The 21,435-nt window shown below is 45.7% G+C and overlaps 1 protein-coding gene across 2 annotated transcripts in view; it reads right to left on the bottom strand.

The window, feature by feature from the left end:
- Positions 1-21,435, bottom strand: part of Pask (PAS domain containing serine/threonine kinase) — a 55,745-nt gene that overhangs the window by 18,662 nt on the left and 15,648 nt on the right. For both annotated transcript variants that reach the window (XM_075952046.1, XM_075952047.1), the window contains exons 5-14: positions 20,224-20,364; positions 18,098-18,232; positions 14,136-14,396; positions 12,300-12,468; positions 11,176-11,329; positions 7,414-8,891; positions 7,131-7,312; positions 6,597-6,764; positions 2,047-2,172; positions 1,803-1,937 (exon numbers count right to left, since the gene is read on the bottom strand). In XM_075952046.1, the coding sequence (XP_075808161.1) occupies positions 1,803-1,937; positions 2,047-2,172; positions 6,597-6,764; positions 7,131-7,312; positions 7,414-8,891; positions 11,176-11,329; positions 12,300-12,468; positions 14,136-14,396; positions 18,098-18,232; positions 20,224-20,364 (2,949 nt within the window). The remainder of the gene's footprint in view (positions 1-1,802; positions 1,938-2,046; positions 2,173-6,596; positions 6,765-7,130; positions 7,313-7,413; positions 8,892-11,175; positions 11,330-12,299; positions 12,469-14,135; positions 14,397-18,097; positions 18,233-20,223; positions 20,365-21,435) is intronic.

The raw sequence follows: 21,435 nt of genomic DNA, 5'->3' as shown, positions 1-21,435 counted from the left end.
TCATTAACACACATGCATGCATACATAGATACATACATGCTAGAATACAATCAGGAGACTTGGGTCAGGGGAGACTCTTGCTATGTAGACCAGAGTGGCCTTGAATTTGCTATAGCATCAGGAGTACTGAAATTATAGGTATGTACTATACATTTAGTCAGAAACCTTTTTTTTTTTTTTTTGGTTTTTTGAGATAGACAAGGTTTTTCTGTGTAACAGCTCTGGCTGTCCTGGAACTAGTTCTTGTCTACCAGGCTGGCCTCGAACTCACAGAGATCCGCCTACCTCTCTGCCTCCCAACTTGAGATTAAAGGCACCACCACCACCTGGCTAGAAGCCATGTTTTTAACAAGACTATAAAACAACTATAACTAAATTGTACTGAGCTCATTCTTCCTTTCCACAAGTCCCAGCTCTGCTGTATCCATATAGCTGCCCACGGTGCTGATCCCCAAGTAGCAGTGCTGATGGATGGACGGATGATAAACAGATAGATAATAGGAATGAAGGAAGGGAGGGAGGGAGGGAGGGAGGGAGGGAGGAAAACAATGTATAATCTTACAATAAGTAGTGTAAGAGTGGGGCTACTCAGGCGTGGTAACACACACCTTTAATCCCAGCACTCGGGAGGCAGAGGCAGGTGGATCTCTGTGAGTTCGAGGCCAGCCTGGTCTACAAGAGCTAGTTCCAGGACAGGCTCCAAAGCTACAGAGAAACCCTGTCTTGAAAAGCAAAACAAAACAACAACAACAAAATAAAAAAACAGAAACAAAAAAAGAGCGGGGGCTGGAGAGATGGTTCAGTGGTTAAGAGCACTGAGTGCTCTTCCAGAGGGCCTGGGTTCAATTCCCAGCACCCATATGACACACATGACAGCTCATGACTGTAATTCCAATTCCAGGAGACCCAACACCCATGGCAAAACACCAATGCACAGAAAAAATAAAAACAAACTTAAAAAGAAGAAGTGTGAGAGTAGTGGTGGGGCAGTCTTTTGGCAAAAACAGCGCCGAGTCCAAGAAGCTTTCCGAAACCCAAATAGCTTTGAGGAGCTTACTACACTCAAGAACTGTAAATTAAAGAAGCTTTCACTAGGAATCGCATCCCTTTCAGGAACTAATTAAAGGACAAGATAAATGATCCACACGTTTCTGGGAGCACCGAAGCAGGAACCACTGCCTTCTAGGTACTCAAAACAAGAGTCACTGTCTTTGCCCTGCTTTCCTCTTGTTCTCAGATGCCTTCCAGATTTGCTGATCACTTTTCCATGCCTATGAAACAGCAAGTGAGCAAAGATCCACACACATTTCAATACAAAACAGATCAAGACAAACTTTGTAACATGGGGTAGCTCAAATTGAGATCTTCATGCTTCTTTACGTGATCTCTGATTTAATCCCAACAGTCTTTTCATGCAGTTTTCAACTGCGCACATGAGGTGGTTAAGGCTACACACAAGTCTCATGATTGGTAAGGACACAGATTCAGATCAAAGGCACAGGGTCAGAACCAGCATGATCTCTTTGTTGTTTAATGTTTGTGACTGGCACAAAAACAATATGCAGATATGAATAAACTTTAATCACTAAAATACACTTCCCTAAGAATTCCTTCCAACTTCACTTTCTCTACTTCAGTCATAAAACTCTCTCTTCAAAGTATGCATCTTACCTCATAAACCCCAAGGCTGAAGGCTAACACTGGCTCACTGAAGAGACTGACTACATGCCACTGACCCTTGCAGGCATAGGATTCAATTACCCAACCCCACATCCACCCGCACAGCCCTGGCCCGCTCTCACTTGTCGAAAGATGTAACTAGCCAGGGGCTCATCCAAGCAGGGATGGCGGTCAATGAAAGCAAAGAGGTCCAGGCCAGAGCCATGTTTTTCCATCACTAGCTGGAAGAACCCTTGGTTTTCAAATACATCCAGAACCTGAAAGAGACAAGACCGGGTCTAGTTTTGTTTGGAAATATGTCCAATCAACAAATTAATGTTAGAGAAGCAACATGAGGGTGTCAGCACACAGAAAACCACCACCTACCTTGATTATGTTGGCATGTTCCACCTTGGACAGAATTGCAATCTCCAAAGTAACTTTTCCAAGTTTGGGATCATCAATCCAACAATCCTCCAAAACCTTCTCCTTCTTAATAAACTTCACCACCACCTATACGGGAGAAGGAGACCATATCTCTATCATCTGTAAACCTGGTGCCCACTACTGGCTTACACTTTTCTCCCTCCCACAAGACCACAGTCATGAAAGAACAAGTCCCTGTAGGAAGTCCCTGCAACAGGAGACAGGGAGGAGGCAGCAGCCAAACAGAAATGCTGGTAATTTCTACCTGCCTATTATGGGCAAGATGGGACAGATGGGGATTCCTGGAGAGCCTGAGGAGCAATGGCCACTGGAGAAAAGAAGTCTTAACAGCAAGTGTTCCCACAATACTCAATATCACACCCAAGGGAATGAAATAAATCTAAAAAGTAGAGAAAATAAAGAAAACTGTCACTGGTAGACAAGTGTCAGTCCTGATGTTGAAATTAACCAGAGAGTCCCTCAAGCCTGACAGCTGTAGTGAACACAAAAAACACCACCGGGCAACAGCAGGCGGCATTCAGTTACCAGGTATAATAAGTTCCACTGTAAAGAAGAAACACTGCATGTTATTCACTAAAGACACGCTTGCCACTCAACAGATGGGCTACTAGGTGGAATGCTAGGTGCACAGGTAAAGCAACCCTGGGTAAAAATTCCAGCAGGGCCTTTCTGTGTATCAGTGAGAGACATTGTCATGTTTCAAGGAGCTGATCCTCTACTGAGAAGTAGACAGTAAATTGTATCACGTACTACGGAATTATGAGTGCCCAGAAGAAAAGAAATGAGGCACGAAGTGGGCAGGCGCAAGGGAGGAAAGCTGGAACAAGAGCCGGCAAGGGTGCAGGAGGAGCAGCAGCAGTCTGAAGTCTCCACACTACACAACAACCCTCCACCTGATCAAGTGAGAAGACGTCTAGTTTGGGTGAAGCAGACAGACTCTAAAGATGACAGGGAAGGAGGGAGATGTGAGAGAACTCAGAAAGATAAGGCAGAAGCAAACCAGTAGGGTACTGAGGAATTGAGAAGGGAGGGCTCAGTGCACAGGAAGGGCGGTCAACCGCCAGTAGGTGGTCTGCTTCAGACATCCTAAATAGACATGCCTGCTGCCCATCCACCTGCACAGAGAAAGATGATGAAAAAGGCAGGCAATCTCCAAGGGCTACCTACCACACATGCCTGAAGTGAGTGTCAGAAATAAGAGAGGAGATTGATTAAAAACAAAAAATAAAGACTTTTATTAAAATAAATCTTCAAGTCTGGACTAACAGCTACCAGCACTATTTCTTAAGACTATTCTTTGGTACCCAGGTCAGAAATAACTTCGAAAAGTTAAAAATCACACTAGTAATCAAAACATACATAACCTCGGAACAAAAGGAAGTACTGTGGACTAGAAAAATCCAAGAATTGTTCCAAAAAAAGTGCTACCCTGGAAATACCCTGAATACCACGGAAATCATTAGAGCAATCTTAAGGCTTGTAAATATGTAGAACAGATATTTAAAAACATAAAAAGGAACTGACTCAATACTATTTCTTTTCACTTTCAAAATATAAGGAACAAAATAAAGACAAGCATTTCAAGTTTAAAATAAAAAACAAAAAAGGAAGCTGGGCGGTGGTGGCACACGTCTTTAATGCCAGCACTTGGGAGGCAGAGACAGGTGGATCTCTGTGAGTTCGAGACCAGCCTGGTCTACAAGAGCTAGTTCCAGGACAGGCTCCAAAACCACAGAGAAACCCTGTCTCGAAAAAACCAAAAAAAAAAAAAAAAAAAAAGGAATGGTCTGGTATTCACATTCAATAGAGAAACTGAGGCTGGGGATATGGCACAGCGGTTAAAGGGCCTGATACCCAAGTGTGAGGACTAAAGTTTAAAACCTCATGACCACGGTGGCCTGCCCATGATGAAGACAAGAAATCCGAGCACAAACTGACTAGCTAAACTAGCTACATTGGCAAGCTCTGGGTTCAACTGAGTGGCCCTGCCTCAGTAAGGTGGAGAGTGATTGAGAGTCACAACATAAAACCTGAACCTCCACACTGTATGCATACACACGAGCATGCATGATACATACAGGCATGTACACCACATATACATGTGCAAAAACGTAATAAAAAGAACCTATCTCACAAAAAGTTTATGCAAGGAGTCCAGCAAATCTTCAGGATACCAAGTAAATAGGGGATCATCAATTTTAGGGCTGCCAAGATGGCTCAGCAAGTAAAGGCGCTTGTTACCAAGACTGATATAACCTGAGTTCAATCCCTAGAACCCAGACAGCGGAAGCAGAAAATCAACTCAGTCCTCTTGCCTCCACATCCACTGTGTAGCATGCACTTATACATATACATACAATAATAATTTTAAAAATTTTAAGACAGGTCTTTCTATGTAGAGTAGGCAGGCCTCAAACTCACAGAAATCCACCTGCATCTGCCTCCTGAGTGCTGGGATTAAAGGCATGTGCCATATGCCTGGTCTATAATCAAGAGTTTTTAAATAAAAACAAATAATACAACAGTTAATCAAAGCCAGCAATGCATTGAAAAATATTATACACAGCTAAGGTGGAATCCAGGAGCACAGGAAAATCCATTAATGTTATCATTATGCTGCAGGAAACAGGAGTACAACCATGTCAATAAGCGCTGGAAAGACATCACTCAATAGTTGTCCACCCAATTTTGTAATGATTTTTTATTTATTTATTTTTGTTTTTGAGACAGGGTTTCTCTGTGTAACAACCCTACCTGTCCTGGAACTAGCTCTTGTAGACCAGGCTGGCCTCAAACGCACAGAGGTTCACTGGCCTCTGCCTCCCAAGTGCTAGGATTGAAGGTGTGCACCACCATCCGACATGATTTTTCAAAAAATTTTTTAATGTTTGTTGTTCTGCCTGCATGTATATCCGTGTGGGGCACTGGATCCTCTGGAACTGGAGTTATAGACAGTTGTGAGCCGCCATGTGGGTGCTAGGAATTAAACTCAGGTCCTCTGGAAGAACAGCCAATGTTCTTAACCACTGAGCAATCTCTCTAGCCCCCTCAAACTCATTCTTTAAAAAAAAAAAAATTCAGGGACCAGTGAGATGGCTCAGTGGGTAAAGCACCACCTGAATTTGATCCCCAGTACCCATATGGTGAAAGAAGAGAACCAACTCCTATAAGTTTTCACTGACCTTGTGCATGTACACATTCTCTTTCTCTTTCTCTCTCTCTCTCTCTCTCTCTCTCTCTCTCTCTCTCTCTCTCAAATAAATAAATGATGTCAAAAAATTACCAACCCAGCTGGACTAATAATAAAATGTAATATCTTCAAATAATATGTGCTCATTGGGAAATGAAAGGTACCTACCACAGTGACGTAACTGTTAAGTAACACTGTTCCAGGGCCCTAGCCAATGAGATAGGAAGGAGAAAGGATGAAAAGTGAACCAAAGAAAGGAAAGACAAAACTGCCATGCTATGGAGAAGAAAATTTTAAAATATCCTCTGAAAATTACTAGACCCAGAAAGACTATGAAACAGCAACTCAGACACAGCTCTTTGATACATTCCAGCAACAAGTGATAGGAAAGAACTCTGTGGCAATACTCCAGGATCTGCTAGTGGTCCATGCCTGGTGACAGTATCATAGCAAGGAGTGGAGGCTGCTTCTGAGTAGGAGGGTTGGAACAAAAATCACAAATACCAGTGGGATTTGGGAGCAAAGGACAGTGAGTTCTAAGGCTTGGGTTCAAGAGAAATGCATAGGAATGACCCTCAATACTGGAGAGGGAAGCCAGCTGGAGGAATCAGTATACCTAAATGAATGTCTGGCACCCAAGAGGCATGAAGTACAAACCCAGCTGAGAGATATCATAAGAACTATCATAAGAAATTTTGGGTAGGGGCTGGAGAGATGGCTCAGTGATTAAGAGCATTGCCTGCTCTTCCAAAAGTCCTGAGTTCAATTCCCAGCAACCACATGTTGGCTCACAACCATCTGTAATGAGGTCTGGTGCCCTCTTCTGGCCTGTAGACATACACACAGACAGAATATTGTGTACATAATAAATAAATAAATAAATATTTTTTAAAAAAAAAGAAAGAAAAAAGAAATTTTGGGTAGACCCTAACTGTGTTTATTAGCTAACTTGCTTCTTTTTCCAGTTGAATAGAGGAGGTCCTGAGTTTGGTTTTAAAAGCAAGTTTGTATGCTCATGAGGCAACAATATGCCATGTGAACAGTAGAAAAATCGTATAAGAGAGTTCAGAAGAGAGGAAGTAACAACACAGAAAAGGCCTGGCCAGGGTCCAAGAGCCTGCAAGAAAGCAAGGTCTGAATGCAAAACTCAACAGGGCTATTCTGGAGTGAATGTGTATTGTAGAAGCTTCCACCTATATCTAGAAAGCACCCATATCCTGGTCCCTCCTCCTCCGTTACAAGTCCCAGAGTTATAGATCAGGACCCTCCAGTAGGGCCATCCCCACATGAACCCAAGCACCTCTTTGTTGTGCTCCTTCTCCACTGCAGTCCACACAAAGCCAAAGGCCCCACTTCCAAGTGGGCTGATGGTATTATACTTATGGGAGTATTCGCCCTCACAGGCCGCCAGCCCCTCCAGCTCTGCGGGTGTTGGGGATTCCTCAAACCAAGGTTTGGCTCTGAGCATCTGTAGAGACAAAGAAAGGTCTGGGAGATCACAAGCCATCTCATCTCTATCAACAGCACTGACATCCATGCTGTTCTTATCTCCTGTGCTCACAGGGGCCTAGTCTGAAAACCTATGGAGCCCTGTGACAGCGTCCACTCACCAACCCAAACTGATTTGTCTAAATGCACCTACATTCCACTGCACAAGGCATATATTCATTCAAAGCCCTGCATTTGCTTTACACTTACACAGGTACTAGAAGACAATGTTAAAAAGACAGACAGACCCTCCAACCAGTCCAGCCAAAAGGGCAGCAAAGCCACCTGAGAAACCTGCAGCACAGAAGAAAGTGCACAGAGGAGTGAGCTGACCACAGATACCAACCTCTCCAAAGCCGGATCCAGAGAGCTCAGGCATGGAGTGGGTGGAACTAGGCAGGCTGGCAAGGAACAGGCGGGTTCGGGTGGTTGAGTCCCGGTGGCTATGTAAGAGGTCCTTCACTAGCCAGCAGCAGAACAGGGTTGCGGAGCCCTGGAGCTCCACTCGCTTCACTTCAAACTGTATACCTGAAAGGCAGGGAGGTGAGGGAGTACAGCGCTCTGCCAATCCCTCCAATGACCTCATTTTACATTGCTGTGATTGAAAAAGCCTCTTCCCCAGAACATACTCAGTCGTAAGCCATCTCGGTGGTAGCAGCTTCCAGAGTAGACGCCCTCCTGGATATCCGGCTGTAGGGTGGGGGCCCCAGGTGCCACAGGAGTGGAAGTGATCTGGACACTCAGCTTGGGCTTCTCTGCTGAGAGGCACATACCATCAGTACTGGGATGATCTGGTACAGGAGGGCCACAGCCTGGGTTTTCTATGCCACTGGTTTCATAGTGTTCAGAAGACACCAAAGAGATGTTAGACAGTTCTGCTCGATTATGTCCTGCGTCCATCTCCTGGAACTGTCGGCCTTCACCAAGCTCAAAATAGGTGCCAGTGAGGAGCAACATCTCTCGGTCACCTAGAATATCTGAACTCTGCCTGTGCAGAGCACCCACATCTAAATCTGAGCCCACCACTGAAGGAGAAGGTGTCTCGCTGAGTTCAGACGTGGTACAGGAACAATGTGATGGAGTTCTGTCTGTCTGATCATTGAGAAAGAGCTCCCTGAGGTTCCAGGAATAAGAATTCACATTAGTCTCCTGGGCTTCCACTGCCTCCAGGACACCAGGGAGGTCGGTGGCCAAGGCATAGCAGGCTGAGGAGCTGCCTGAGCGGCTAGCATGCAGGTCTCGGCCTCCCAGATCACAGAAGGACACAGGGGCAGTGAAAGGAGGATGTTCTGCAGGGACAAGCTCCACACAGGAGATGCCCAGAGCTCCCCCAAAGCTTGACTTGGACAACTGCTCCTTAATCAAGCAAGTCTGCAGCTCTTCTCGGTCATTTCTCACTCCTGGCCATGGCTCATCCAGAGTGGGTGTCCCAAGCAGAACACATGCCATTCCAGAGGGGCTGGGAGCCAAGTCCTGGCCTCGCTGCTGTAAGATCCACTCACTCCTATACTGTGGGCAGTGTGTCAGGAAGCCCCCTCCTGCTAGCTGCCCTGTGGTGTGGGGCTCAGGCATGGTGGCATCAGCCCAGGGCTTTGGACTACTGGGACTGCTAACGCCCATCAGTTCCAGCTGAGCTTCCTGATGTAGACTACACACGTCCATGCTGCTGCTCCTCTTCTTAGCTGGGACTAGTGGCTCAGAAACTTCACAGGAAGCAAACAGTTTTGCATCCTTTGGTTTGGACCTGCTTTCTTCTAAAAGACCCTGTCTGTAGCTCTCTGCTGTGGAAGAATTCTCTTTCCCCAAGACATCGATATGCTGGTCTGTAGGCAGTAACTGCTCATCGTGGATTGGCGGGCTTCCTTTTGTGGTGTCTTGCTGGGCCTTAGGCAATAGGCATTTCCTGTGGGTTAGTGGGCTTTCTTCTGAGGTATTTTTCTGAATCTCAGACAATAAATGTTCATTAAGGACTGGTGGGGATACTTCTAGTGTGTCTGGCTGGTTCGTAGACAGCAATTGTGCATCATGAGGCAGCAGGTTTCTCTTTAGAATGCTTTGATGGTCTGTGGGCAATGAATGCCCACCATAAACTGGGTTGCTGTCCACCCTGGAGACAGGAATTTGGATGAGTCACTAGTGGTAATGAGAGATCACACTGACTTTCCCTTTATGAGAGACAAGTACAATGCATTTAGCATGATAAATTTATAGCAGAAAGTCTCTCAATTTTATAACAAAGCTAAATATTAAAATATCTACTCTTAAACATTATTCATCTAAATCTACATTTACCAAGAATGAATCAAAGAAAGCTACTGAAATGGATTTCAGAGTGTTTAATAAACCCCATGATGGCAGGCTACAGCTGGGTCTCAACACCATATAACACCTAGCTGCACAGAGACTGGGGAGGCTGCTCAGAGAAGGCTGACAAAGTAATGCATTCAGGAGCTGAGGTACGGAGCAAGGTGAAGGACCTTTACTCAGCAGGGTGAGGGTGAGCACACGTCGTGTGAAGAAGGTGTGAAGAAGCTGCGCAAGTAGTGAGAAAATTGCTAAGCACGCAGTCTAGGCAGGATGATCTACCTCCACCAGCCCATTCTTCATAGTGTCTGTTCACATCAACCATGACTAAGGTCAAATACCTGGTAATCAAGATATACTATATGGTCTTGAATTGGGGGTCCCCACAAATTGTATGACAGAAGTCCATAAAGATGGGGGCGCACATCTTTAATCCCAGTACTCAGGAGGCAGAGGCAGGCTTATCTCTTTGAGTTTCATCCAGCCTGATCAACAGAGCGAGTTCCAGGACAGGCTCCAAAGTTACAGAGAAACCTGTCTCAAACAAAAAAACTAAAAGGTGGGGGAGCTTAGAGAAGTGTCACAGTGGATTTTGTGGGTGGAGTCCTAAAAGCAAAGACAAAGAAACAGAGATAAAAAGAAGGTCTGCGGAGAAAAGCAAGAAAGGATTATATCTATCCACCTTTCCCCTACCTGGTGAGCCTAGCACTCTCCAGGAACAGATTACAGGGTCATTCTGAGGATGAAGGCACAGGGGTGCACACCAGAAGTGCCTCATTAAGACCTTGCCAAGAAGTCTGGACAGCCCCTGGGTGTGGTATTCACCCTCTTAGGGTCTCCAAATGCTGGTGGGTAACAGTATGTTTTCTTCTCTACTGTCACACCTGTTCCCTTTCTATCGCAAACCCTGACAGATAGACTCTGAAATTTTAGGAAGGTCACAGGTCACACTTGCTAGAAAAACTGGTAGATTGGGGACATGATCTTTTCCCTACAGCATGGCCTCTAAATCCTGCATTGCAAGGGACAGTGGAAGGCTACCATTGGCATCTCATCAGTTCGGCAATGATTTGACCATTAACACTGTGCTAGCATCAAGTTTGGGGGTTGGAGACTTAGAATCCCTAATTTTTAGAATGACAAACCTGCAAGCTGCCATGGCAATAAAGTATCACCTGTCACTAAATGGAAAGGTACAGAGAGAGGTTTTCAAGTGACCCTTTGGAGCTATGAGCCCCTCCTCTTATCCTACCAGCAGAGCTTCACATAAGGCTACTGGGAATTATATATGTCCAGAGCTGCCCCAGGAACCTCAGGTCCTCTTGCCAGAGAGCACCAAGGGTTGGCTTCTAGAGAGCCAAGAACCCCAATTACTGACCAAGTATTTCACCTGGGGCCTTTTGTCTTGTTTTGTTTGAGCACCTGGCCTACCATGTAACAACTAACTCGGCTTCAGCATCAGTTCCTCAGAACACACACTTCACTCGCTCCCTTCCCTAACAAGTCCTGACTTTCAGACATCTGACAATGGAAGTTTACCTTCCTGAGTACACTGTAACCTTTGGGGATGAGACCTTAAGTCTTCTACAGGTTTGTTAAGAGTAAATGAGTACACAAAGAGATGAATGAATAAGTGAATGAACCTCTGCATGAACTAACTGTACATGTGATGGACATTTATCAAGCTCCTAAAACATCATTAGACACATTAAAATGCTATGGTGACAGACAAATGAATTTTCATTTCTACAAAGTTTTCCAATATAAATTCTCTTTATTCAAAATTAATAACGTTATTTTAAAATATATGAAGAGAATGGTTTCAAATGATTTTCAAAGTTCTAATCTTTTAACATTTTCTTGACTTCTCAACAGGCTGCTTCCTTGCCCATAAGAGGAGAATAACATCATGGGTACTCTCTCACAGGGGTTGTAGGGACTCAGTCAAGCAACAGGAAAAGGCACTAGTGTATACAGACAGAGCAGTGACCAGTACAAATTAGTCATCGCTGTCATTATTACCCATAACTTGGATATTCTCTAACCAGGTGTCTGGTAAACCTGCAACCTCCCACCAAAGCACTTACCCCAGGGAGGCTTGAGAGGAATAAGAAGGAAGTATCTGGCATTCAGTTTCCAACCGTGTCTGAGTCCTAAGGGAGACTTGTCCTCCCATCATCTTCAAGGGCTCATCTTGTGATAGCACGTGGTCATGGGCCAACGTCACATCTACCCTTGGATCTAACAGCAAAATCAAGAGAGTTTTCTATTCCAAGCACTCTGTTAAAGCACTCCTGTACCTTTATCAAAACCTCAAATACTCAGCCTACACTTAGCATGTACAACAGAAGCACACCAAGAGCTTTGCTTTCTGCTAGCACTGATTCCTCACATTGTTCCTGTTTCATCACCTCTCTCCCCTCCCTAGAAGATCAGAGATCCTTCCTACTCCAGGGCACCAGATTCACAGGCCCCAGCACAGCCCAGAACCCCCCAAGAGATCAAACACTGGCTTTGCAAGTCCCACACCCTCCCAATATTCTGAGACAAAGGGAATAGCATGCTCACTGTTTACACTATCTCTACAAACCAGTCATTGAAGACCTTAAACTATTGGGATAAACATATTGAAGTCAATAGGTATACAGCATAATTCATAAATAAATATGATATGCTATAACAATTCAATTTTTTTTTGGTCAAAACAGCTTTATTCATCAAACAATTCAATCTTATACTACATGAAACTATACAAATTTTATTTGGGGGATGGGGATTCCTGGAAGGCAGCTTTTTGTTTCCAGATAGGGTCTTCCTATATATTCTAAGACGGCCTCAAATAACTGCAACCCTATAATTTGGGATTACAAGTATGTGCCACTACACCAGGCTTGGTTATAAATTCTCTTTAAACGGGCAAGACTTTGGCCAGCTATTTCTGTCTCAGACATAGGCACAAGTGGTTCAGTCTTAGAGGACCTCCTAATTCCCTTCTAGATGCCAACATACTTGTAAAACCTACCCACAACTGTCCCATCTCCAGGAAAAGAAAAACAAGAGGCCACACAAGACAGAGCCTCCCACTACTCTGCCCACTGTTGAGCTTCTGGAGAGGTCACCAATGACTTCTGCTCTCCTCTGTCACAGAGCCACCAGCCTATAAGGGGCTGGGCAGCCACAGAAACACGGTGTGGAGGAGGCTGTGCCTTACCATGTGCTCCACTGGCTAGTTCCCAGTCCTGCTGGGCATCAGAGCTCATCTCTCCAGGCCCAGTCTTACTGCCAATGTCCAGGCAGTTGACAAGGTCTGGCAGCTGTACAGAACTGTCATATGCAGGGTCCATGTAGTGGTAGAAACCAGGAATCAAGAAAGTGATGTTCTAGAGAGCAAAGCAGTGATATTTCAGAATCTAGGAGGACCCATTCTGACCCACTGAACACATCCTTCTAGGATGAAAACACTGGCAATATGAATAGTTCAGGCGTTCAGAGTGGGAAAGATCTTGGGTCACATGTTTTTGGCTAATCTATACACCCTGACACTTGACACATAATGCACAGTTTTTTTCATTTTGCTTAATAAAAAGGCAAACAATACATTCTAAGGCGAGGTATACCAACACCTACATGTCTTCCAAGCAGAAATCTGGCCTGTGACTTCACATTTACTGAGAACAGAGACCCTGTATTTGCCAAGCTAACGTCTTACAGCTCTTGGTCCAAGAACACCGATGTGAACCCATCAGGGACATTACACAGTAAGAGCTGCTCACACAGATGCTGCTTCTGAATGTGTATGCAGCCTCCATCCTGGAAAGCGCCTGTGGCCACAAGAATCCAAGCAACTCTAACCTCAATGAGAGTCAAATCTGTATACCTGTAAGACTCTAAGAGGTCTCAACATCTGTAAGACTCCTCCAGAACACTGTCAACCTGGGATTCTGCTAGCTGCTTTTTAATCAAATAAAATCAACTCAACTAAACTTTAGGTTAGTTAATCTTTATGGTTTTATTGAAAAGCAGAATAGCCTCTTTTTAGAGTCACAGTCTAGTAGCACCCCGTAGAAATGACAAGAAAAGACAGAGGCCCCTGCCATGGAGGCAGTCCCCAAGGTACTTACTAAAGGGCCGTTAAGTACCTGCACCCAGGAACCAGGTGAGCCTGGTGGGCACTCAACAGGTGTCAAAATCAGGGGAGAGATATGTAGGATTCTCTCCTATATATCCTACATAATCACCTGGCAGGACTGGGTGGCTTTCCAAGGCTGCTCCATGATACCCCTCTGGCATTTGGGAGGCATGTACCCCCCCCCAAAATGGGCTCAGAACACCACTGGGATCCACCTCCTAAATAAGAGGTTGTGGGAGCTGTGAGGCATGACTTCTGCAGCTGAGGTGAGACTTAAGAGGCAGGATGCTCCCATGAATGTTCCAAACAGCATCCGAGCCAAGAATGTAAGCTCTCAAGGCTTCAGGATTCCACAATCACCTAGTGAGTCGCCCCAGTTGGCATCATGTGGAACAAAATGGCCTTTCCCTAGTAAGCCTAGCCTAATAGGCTGATTCATGACTTGGAATGCATTAAACATTGTCCTGGAGGCTTGCACAGAGCCACGATGAGACTGCACCCTACAAATCTGGGTGAGAATAAGGGAGAAGTTAAAGCTAATGGCCTGTCTCCTGGTGAGTAAAATGTCTACCCAAGTCCAATCCCAACTTCAGAAAGGAAGGTTATAGAACCCCTCCTTCTCCAGTGCCCACCACCAACCATGCTCAGGATGGGTGAACCAGCAGTATCCACGGTGTAACCAAAACATGGTTCAATGGGCCAGACCAGAGCCAGCTGGGTGGGGACAGAGATCCCAGGCAGAAGACCTACTTCCTTCTCTGGAACAATTCAGGACAGTTCAAGAGAGGCCACTGATGTGGGGCCCAGGAATATGAGATAAATGGTTGTAAATAGGATGAGGATAGCCTGTAAGCTCTATAGCCCGTGCAGAACAGTTTCCTCAGAGTATCAAGGAGCTGGGACACTAGGTGAGCCTACCTTGCCCAGGAGCTCGGTCTTCCCATAACCAAACAACATTAGTGCAAAGCTGTGGTTGACACCATAAATTGTGCCATCAGGCAGGAGGGTGATGAGGCCACTGATGGTGCAGAACACCCACACAGATGCCTGGTAACCTGGTTCAGATGTAGCCTCACTGTCAGCTACAGCCTCTCCACTGGGGTTGGATTTCAGCTTCAGACTCAGAGGGAAGGTGGTACCATCTCTGGCTCTCCCAACAGACCTTTGAATCTTGAGACTCTGAAAGACAGGGAAGCCCCATTTCAGTACTACAGCAATACTATCTATGTACACAGAATCTTGAGCTGTGATGTTTCAGATCCAAGCTCCATTCACATATATGTGCTAGGAACATCCCTCATCCATGGTGCTCTCCCTAACTATCCCTCAGTCCCACCCTGTTCAAAGAATTCAGAACACTGGGAAACAGCAGCAGCAGGCTTGGAGGACTCAGGGTCCGGAACAAATGTATAATGAAAGGACCAAGGCACAAAGCAATGAGAGGACTGGACCCAGACTCATCCCGAGCAGGCATTGTGCCAAACTACAGCCTGCTAGTATCCACAGGCTGCACCCTTCTCAATTCCAAGTTTGGAAGGGAAAGAGCTGTCATGTTTCTCCAGCACCTCTTAGTCTCAGCGAATGTATAGTCCATGTTTGGGAGTAGCTGTGATGATTAGGGTCACCATGACAGAATCTAGAACCACTTTCATGACAGGCCTCTGGGTATGCTGCCAATAGGGGAGTTTTCTTGACTGTACTGATTAAGGTGGGAAGATCCACCTACTGTGGGTGGCACCACTCCCTTGGCCTGTGTAGGTGGAGAAAGGGAGCTGAGCGGCAGCGGGCAGTCATCACTCTCTGCTTCCTGATTGTGAGACAATGTGACCAGCTGCCTCACATTCCTGCTGCCTTAGTTGTACCCTTGAACTGTAAGCTAAAATAAATCCTTTCTTTCTCAAGTTGCTTTTGTTGGTTTCTCTTTCACACAGTAGCAGGAAAAGCAACTAAGACAATAGCCATGGTTCCACACCAGTCTTCTGTCCCTCCAACCTAGAGGCATAGCTTTCCTGTTGTCACTGTCCACTCAGGGAACCATCTACCTTCTCAGCCCCTCCCCCAACATACAACCAAGTCCTTACATTACATACTGTCTACTTCTATCATTTGGAAGGCATGTGATTTTCCAATGGAGACTTTGAATAGAGCCAAGCAGGGTGGTGGTATAACTGTAATCCTAACACTTGGATGGCAAAGGCAGGTGGATCCCTGTGAGTTTGAGGCCAATCTAGTCTACAGAAAGAGTTCCAGGACAGTGAAGCCTGTCTCAAATTGTAGGGCCCACAGGTCTACTCTACCCTTCCTCCCGGGGCTCATATTGAGGATAGTTTGCAGTTTCCGGCAAAACATCTATCCTGTTTGTTCCTGTGCTCCTTTTGCCCCTGCTGGTGGCCTTACTCTGTCTTGGGCCTGGTAATTTCCTACCTGCCTGGGAGGATTTCCACTGTGCAGCAGTTAGGTATATAAGGTTTTTTCCAAGCTTGAATAAATGGCATTCAGCATGTCTTGTGTGTTCCTTTACTCGCCAGGCCCTTGCCCAGCTCACAAATGGTACAAACTGTACCATAGAGAGTAACACAGGTGTTACATCAAATAAAATAAGATAAAAAAAAGCAAAATTGTAGTGCATTGATCCTAACCAGAATGAATCAGGTTCTGAGTGAGAACCTAGACCTAGGTTTTCTTTTCTGCTGTTTCAGGGCCTACCCTGGAAAACATGAAAAGTTAGGGACCATGTTGGAGGTCTGGTGGCTCATCTACCCTGTCCTGAGCATAGTGAGCCCCCAGGCCATGAGTCCTGAACAACAGCCAATAGTGAGGCAAGAGCAAAGATAGGCAGGGTTGGCAGGCAGAGAGCATAAAAAGAAGGGGAAATGAGGAAGAAGAGAAGCAAGCAATGAGAACAAGGGAAGGCGGACAGGGCCAAGCCGCCCTGCCAGCCACAGAGTAAGAGTGAAAGTAAAATATACAGAAATAAGAAAGGGGAAAAGCCCAGAGGAAAAAGTCAGTCAGGATAATTTAAGTTAAGAAAAGCTGGCAAGAAACAAGCCAAAAAAAGGCCGGGCACTCATAACTAAGAATAAGCCTCTGTGTGTGATTTATTTGGGAGATGGAATGGTGGACCCCCCCCCCCCAAAAAAAGCCAAAAGAGTAAAATGTAGACAGAAGTTTCTGTCTCTCCCAGTCCTGCAGCTGTTCAGTCCCAAATAAACACATAGAGGCTTAAGTTAATTATAAACTATTTGGTCCACTGTTCAGGCTTATTACTAACTACCTCTCAGAACTTAAATTAACCCATAATTTTTATCTACGTTTAGCCAAGTGGCTTGATACCTTTTCTCATGCATCTTGCTTCTTCTGTATCTGGATCACAACACCCACCTCTACCAATCCCACTTGACCCCCACAGTAATGAGAAGAGACAAAGATTTCCCCTTGTTTGTATAGGTTCCATCTGTTACAAGGGAAGGTGACTTGCTTTGGGCTGAGAATACACTGACATGTGTCTGCTCCTGCCATCTCCAGGACCCCTGAGAGCTGGTCAGCAACAGCTGTTGTAGAGGGCTCTACATACAGCTGCCACCAGACAATGCCCTGCCAAGCTGCAGGCAACTTCCTCAGAGTAGACTAGAGAATGCAGAGGACAAGACAACTCTTGTGAGTTCAAGGCCAACCTGGTCTACAGAGCGAGTTCCAGAACACTCAAGGCTACATAGAGAAACCCTGTCTCAAGACACAAAAACAAAAAAAGCTTGGTGTATATCAGACTCTTCAGTAAAACCACCTGCATCTCATGAACTAGAAAATATGACACACAAAAAGTCAGTGTAGGGGACTGGGTTTAGTGAAGCACACCCAGAGACACACCTGTATGTCCTCTCCTTAGGAAAAAAAAAGGAAGGAGGAGGAAGAAGGAAGGAGGGAAGAAAGGAAAGAAGGAAGGGAGGGAGGGAGGGAGGGAGGGAGGGAGGGAGGGAGGGAGGAAGGGAGGGAGGGAAAAACTTCTTATAGAGTAAGCAAAACTAACTGGCCAAAACAGCTCAATTCATTCCTAAAGACACAGTAATGACAGCAGGTAAAGGCACAACTGTCAATTACCCTGTGTGAATGCCACACACAAGCTGAAAAGTGGAGACCTTAAGAAGTCAGTATGAATCAGGCTTCCACCATACCCCAATCTCCCTGCCACTCCCTATGAATTGCAGCTGTCCACCTCCAGGAGGTGATGGCTGACTAACAAATACCTAACGTCATTCAAACACTATTTCTAAGTGTGTCTGTGAGGGTGTCTCCAGGTATTGGTGTGTGAGTCTGAGTAGTCTGAATGAGGAAGTGTCACGCTCAATGTGGGTGGCACCATCCAGTCAACTCAAGGTCTGAAGAGAAAAATGAGGGAAGGAGCAATTGGAATTTCTCTTCTGCGGCTGGGATGCCCCATGTCAGAACTCCAAGCGCTCTAACTTCGATTTCTGGAATTCCCCCCAGTGGCCCTCAGGATTCGTAGACCTTCAGTCTTAGATGAGCCACACCCAAGGCCTACCTGAGGGTCTCCAGCTTACAAGTAGCTGCATAATCACAAGCATCAACTCCCCCAACTAATCATGTGTAGTTATATAAAATCCTATCTGTTCAGTTTGAAGAACTCTAACCAGGATACAAGGTTACCCTACGGATCAACGTATCCTCCTGACCCTCAGGAAAGAGAGGGTTTAGGGGACAAGGCTTGTCAGTCAGGAGACCACATGACTCTAGGTGTTGGTTGAGCCTCTAAGCTCAGAGAACTAGAGTTGGAGCTTTGCCCCATTCAAGAATGGTCCTGCTGTCAACTTACAGGGTTAAGTCGAAGAACTCAAGACCCAGCACCCAGTGCAGACACCTACCTTTGGGACATGTCGACCAGGAGGAGGGAGCTGCATCGATGGAATCAAGTCTGTGACACACTGCCCAACTACATCCTTTGGAGATGTGAACCCATGGAGATGAGCAAAGAGACTGTCACATGATGTGATAGTTCCCTGGGGAAAAAAAAAGCAATGCTTCTGACAGGCGCTTCTCACAGAAGTTGTCTTTAAACTTCACTGAAGTATATGCTCTAGTGTTTATAAACCAAATGCAAGAACAATGTCACAGCTCCAATAGTCAAAGCCCAAGAGGCTTGCCATGGGCTTTCACAAGAACAATACCATTTCCTCACTGTACCAAAGTGACTTTCTAGAGAACTCTCCAAAAGCCCTAGGTCAACTGGGGGAAGGGAGGAAGTGAGTACGGCTTTAATACCAGCACTCAGGAGGCAACAGCAGGCAGATCTCTGTAAGTTCAAGACAAGGCCAGCCTGGTCTACAGAGCGAGTTTCAGGACAGTCAAGGCTACACAGAGAAACCCTGCCTCAAAAAAAAAAAAACAAAAAGAAAACTGTAAACAGAAACTGCACTTTCATCTCCTGGCTGCCCAGACCCAAATAATCACACAAAAACTATATTAATTACAATACTGTTTGGCTGATGGCTCAGGCATATTTCTAGCTAGCTCTTAAATTAACCCATTTCTATTAGGCCATGTATTGCCACGTGGCTATAGTGTTACCTCATTTTCTATGTCTCTTGTTTCCTTGGCGGCTGGCAGCTGTTTGACTCTGCCCAATCTCTCTATATATCTGTTAGGATTTCCTGCCTGGCTCTACTCTGCTATATGGCCAAAAGAGCTTTATTTATCAACCAATAAAAGCAACACATATACAAAAGGACATACCACATCAAACAACAACAAAAAAGCCCCAAATCAGACTCTTCAATAAAAATGCCCAAGTTCATGTTTAAGTACTATTCTAAAAGAGTAGCATCTTTAAGCTTAAGAACAATCTTGAGAGCTCAGTCCAGTGCTCCAATGTGGGTCTCTATCTCTATCTCCATCCATCGCCAGATTAAGGTTCTATGGTGATATGCATCAGTGTGGGCCAGTTCAGGCACCCTCTCCTCAGCTGCTCAAGGAACAAGCTGGGGACATCTCCTTGGACACCTGGGAACCCCTCTAGAGTCCAGTCTCTTGTCAACCCTCAAATGGCTCCCTTCATTAAGATATATACTTCCCTGCTCCCATATCTACCCTTCCTCCATCCCAACCGTCCCATTCCCCCAAGCTCTCCCCATCCTCCCCTTCTCACTTCTCTCTCCCCATCTCCCCTTACCCCCACCCCACCCCCACCCCCACCCCCAAGTTCCCAATTTTTGCCTGGCAATCTTGTCTACTTCCAATATGCAGGAGGATAACTATATGTTTTTCTTTGGGTTAACCTTCTTATTTAGCTTCTCTAGGATCATGAACTATAGGCTCAATGTCCTTTATTTATGGCTAGAATTCACTTATGAGTGAGTACATACCATATTCATCTTTTTGGGTCTGGGTTACCTCACTCAGGATAGTGTTTTCTATTTCCACCGAGACATTGGGGCTGATCTAATGGGAGCTCACCAAGGCCAGCTGAACTGGGACTGATGGAGCATGTGATCAAACCGGACTCTCTGAACGTGGCGGACAATGAGTGCTGACTGAGAAGCCAAGGACAATGGCACCGTGTTTTGATTCTACTGCATGTTCTGGCTTTGTGGGAGCTTAGTCTGTTTGGATGCTCACCTTCCTAGACCTGGATGGAGAGGGGAGGACCTTGGACTTCCCACAGGGCAGGGAACCCTGACTGCTTTTTGGACTGGAGAGGGAGGGGGAGGGGAAGTGGGGGGATAGGGAAGGGAAATGAAGGAGGTGGAAATTTTTAATAATAATAATAATAAGAAGAAGAAGAACAATCTTGAGTAGTTATGATTCTACTCCCATTTTATTGATAGGGAAATCTGAGGAATCAAGGACTGGACTCCTTGCTCAAGCATGCAGTTAGTAAAGGCCATAGCCAAGGCAAACCTCCAGTTGACTTTGGCACTTCCTTCCTAAGTTATGAAAGGGGAGGAGAGCATTGTGTTAGCAGGAGACAACTACGATTTGGAAATATACTCACATCACTCTGGAAGGCAACCCAGGCTGAGACCCTCTCCACGGGCTCCAGAACCACTACACAGCATAAGCCACGTTCTTGCTGCAACCTCTTTATCCACACAGAGACTGGAATCTTCTCCCCACTTCGGCTAACAACGTCAACCTGTAGAAATACATTTCCTGTACCAGGGTGCAGAGCAACCGCAGTGGATTCTGCAGCTAGCATGGCACAGTGCTTCTCATCAGGAGAGACCTTCCCCAGTGCTTCAACACTTCAGCGCAGTCAAGCTCCGCTCACTTTTCAAAAACCTACCAAAGTGTAAATAGTCTTCTAGTCCTCGGTGCTACAGTCTGACTGAATTTTTACCAAGAGGGTTTTCATACCCAGTGTGATGGCCAATTTTTAGTTGTCACCCTTGATTGAGAAACACCTAGAAAACGCCTGACACACACATAGGGTGTACCTATTGTAGTGATAAGGGCGGCAGGGCTGCGTCCCCAGCACCCCGGCTGCCTGACTAGCTTATGCCCGAAATAACAACACACAAACTGTATTCATTTAATCACTGCTTGGCCCATTTCTATCTAGCCTCTTCTAGGCTAATTCTCACATATTAATTTAGCCCATTTCTAATCATCTGTGTAGCGCCCCTAGGTGCGCTTACCGGGAAGATTCTAGCCTATGTCCATCCTGGGTTGGAGCTTCATCGCGTGCGTCTGCCTGGGAGCTGGGAGCATGGCGTCTCCCTGAGGCATCTGCTCCTGAGAGGAGAGCTGTGGAGTCTGAGCTCACTTCCTCTTCTTCCCAGCGTTCTGTTCTGATTACTCCTCCCACCTATCTTCTAACCAATGAGGGCCAAGCAGTTTCTTTTTATTTAAGCAATGACCTTCCTCCATCAACCTATGATGGTATTTGCAGAGAGTGTACTGGTGTGTATCATTGAACCAAGAGGGTAAAACCACTCTTGAATGGGAGGTAGGAGCCTATAAGGAAAAGAAAAGCAGTGGGTAAGGAGAGCTCCCATGTACACTCAACTATCCTTTTGCTGTTGGTGTTCGTGGGTTTTGGTGTTAGGATCTCATGTGAGCCCATGTGCTCTCAACCCCCCATGTTGCCTAAGATGCCTTTCAATTCCTGGTCTCCTATGTGGTGGGATTACAGGTATAAATTATAACTCCAACTTTTCTGACGTGAGTGGGTGCTTTTTGCTGTGGCTATCACCCATGGACACTG

The sequence above is a fragment of the Microtus pennsylvanicus genome, chromosome 17 (genome assembly GCF_037038515.1).
Source record: "Microtus pennsylvanicus isolate mMicPen1 chromosome 17, mMicPen1.hap1, whole genome shotgun sequence".
Classification (NCBI taxonomy): Eukaryota; Metazoa; Chordata; class Mammalia; order Rodentia; family Cricetidae; genus Microtus; species Microtus pennsylvanicus.
This window is presented reverse-complemented; position numbering and strand designations above follow the sequence as displayed.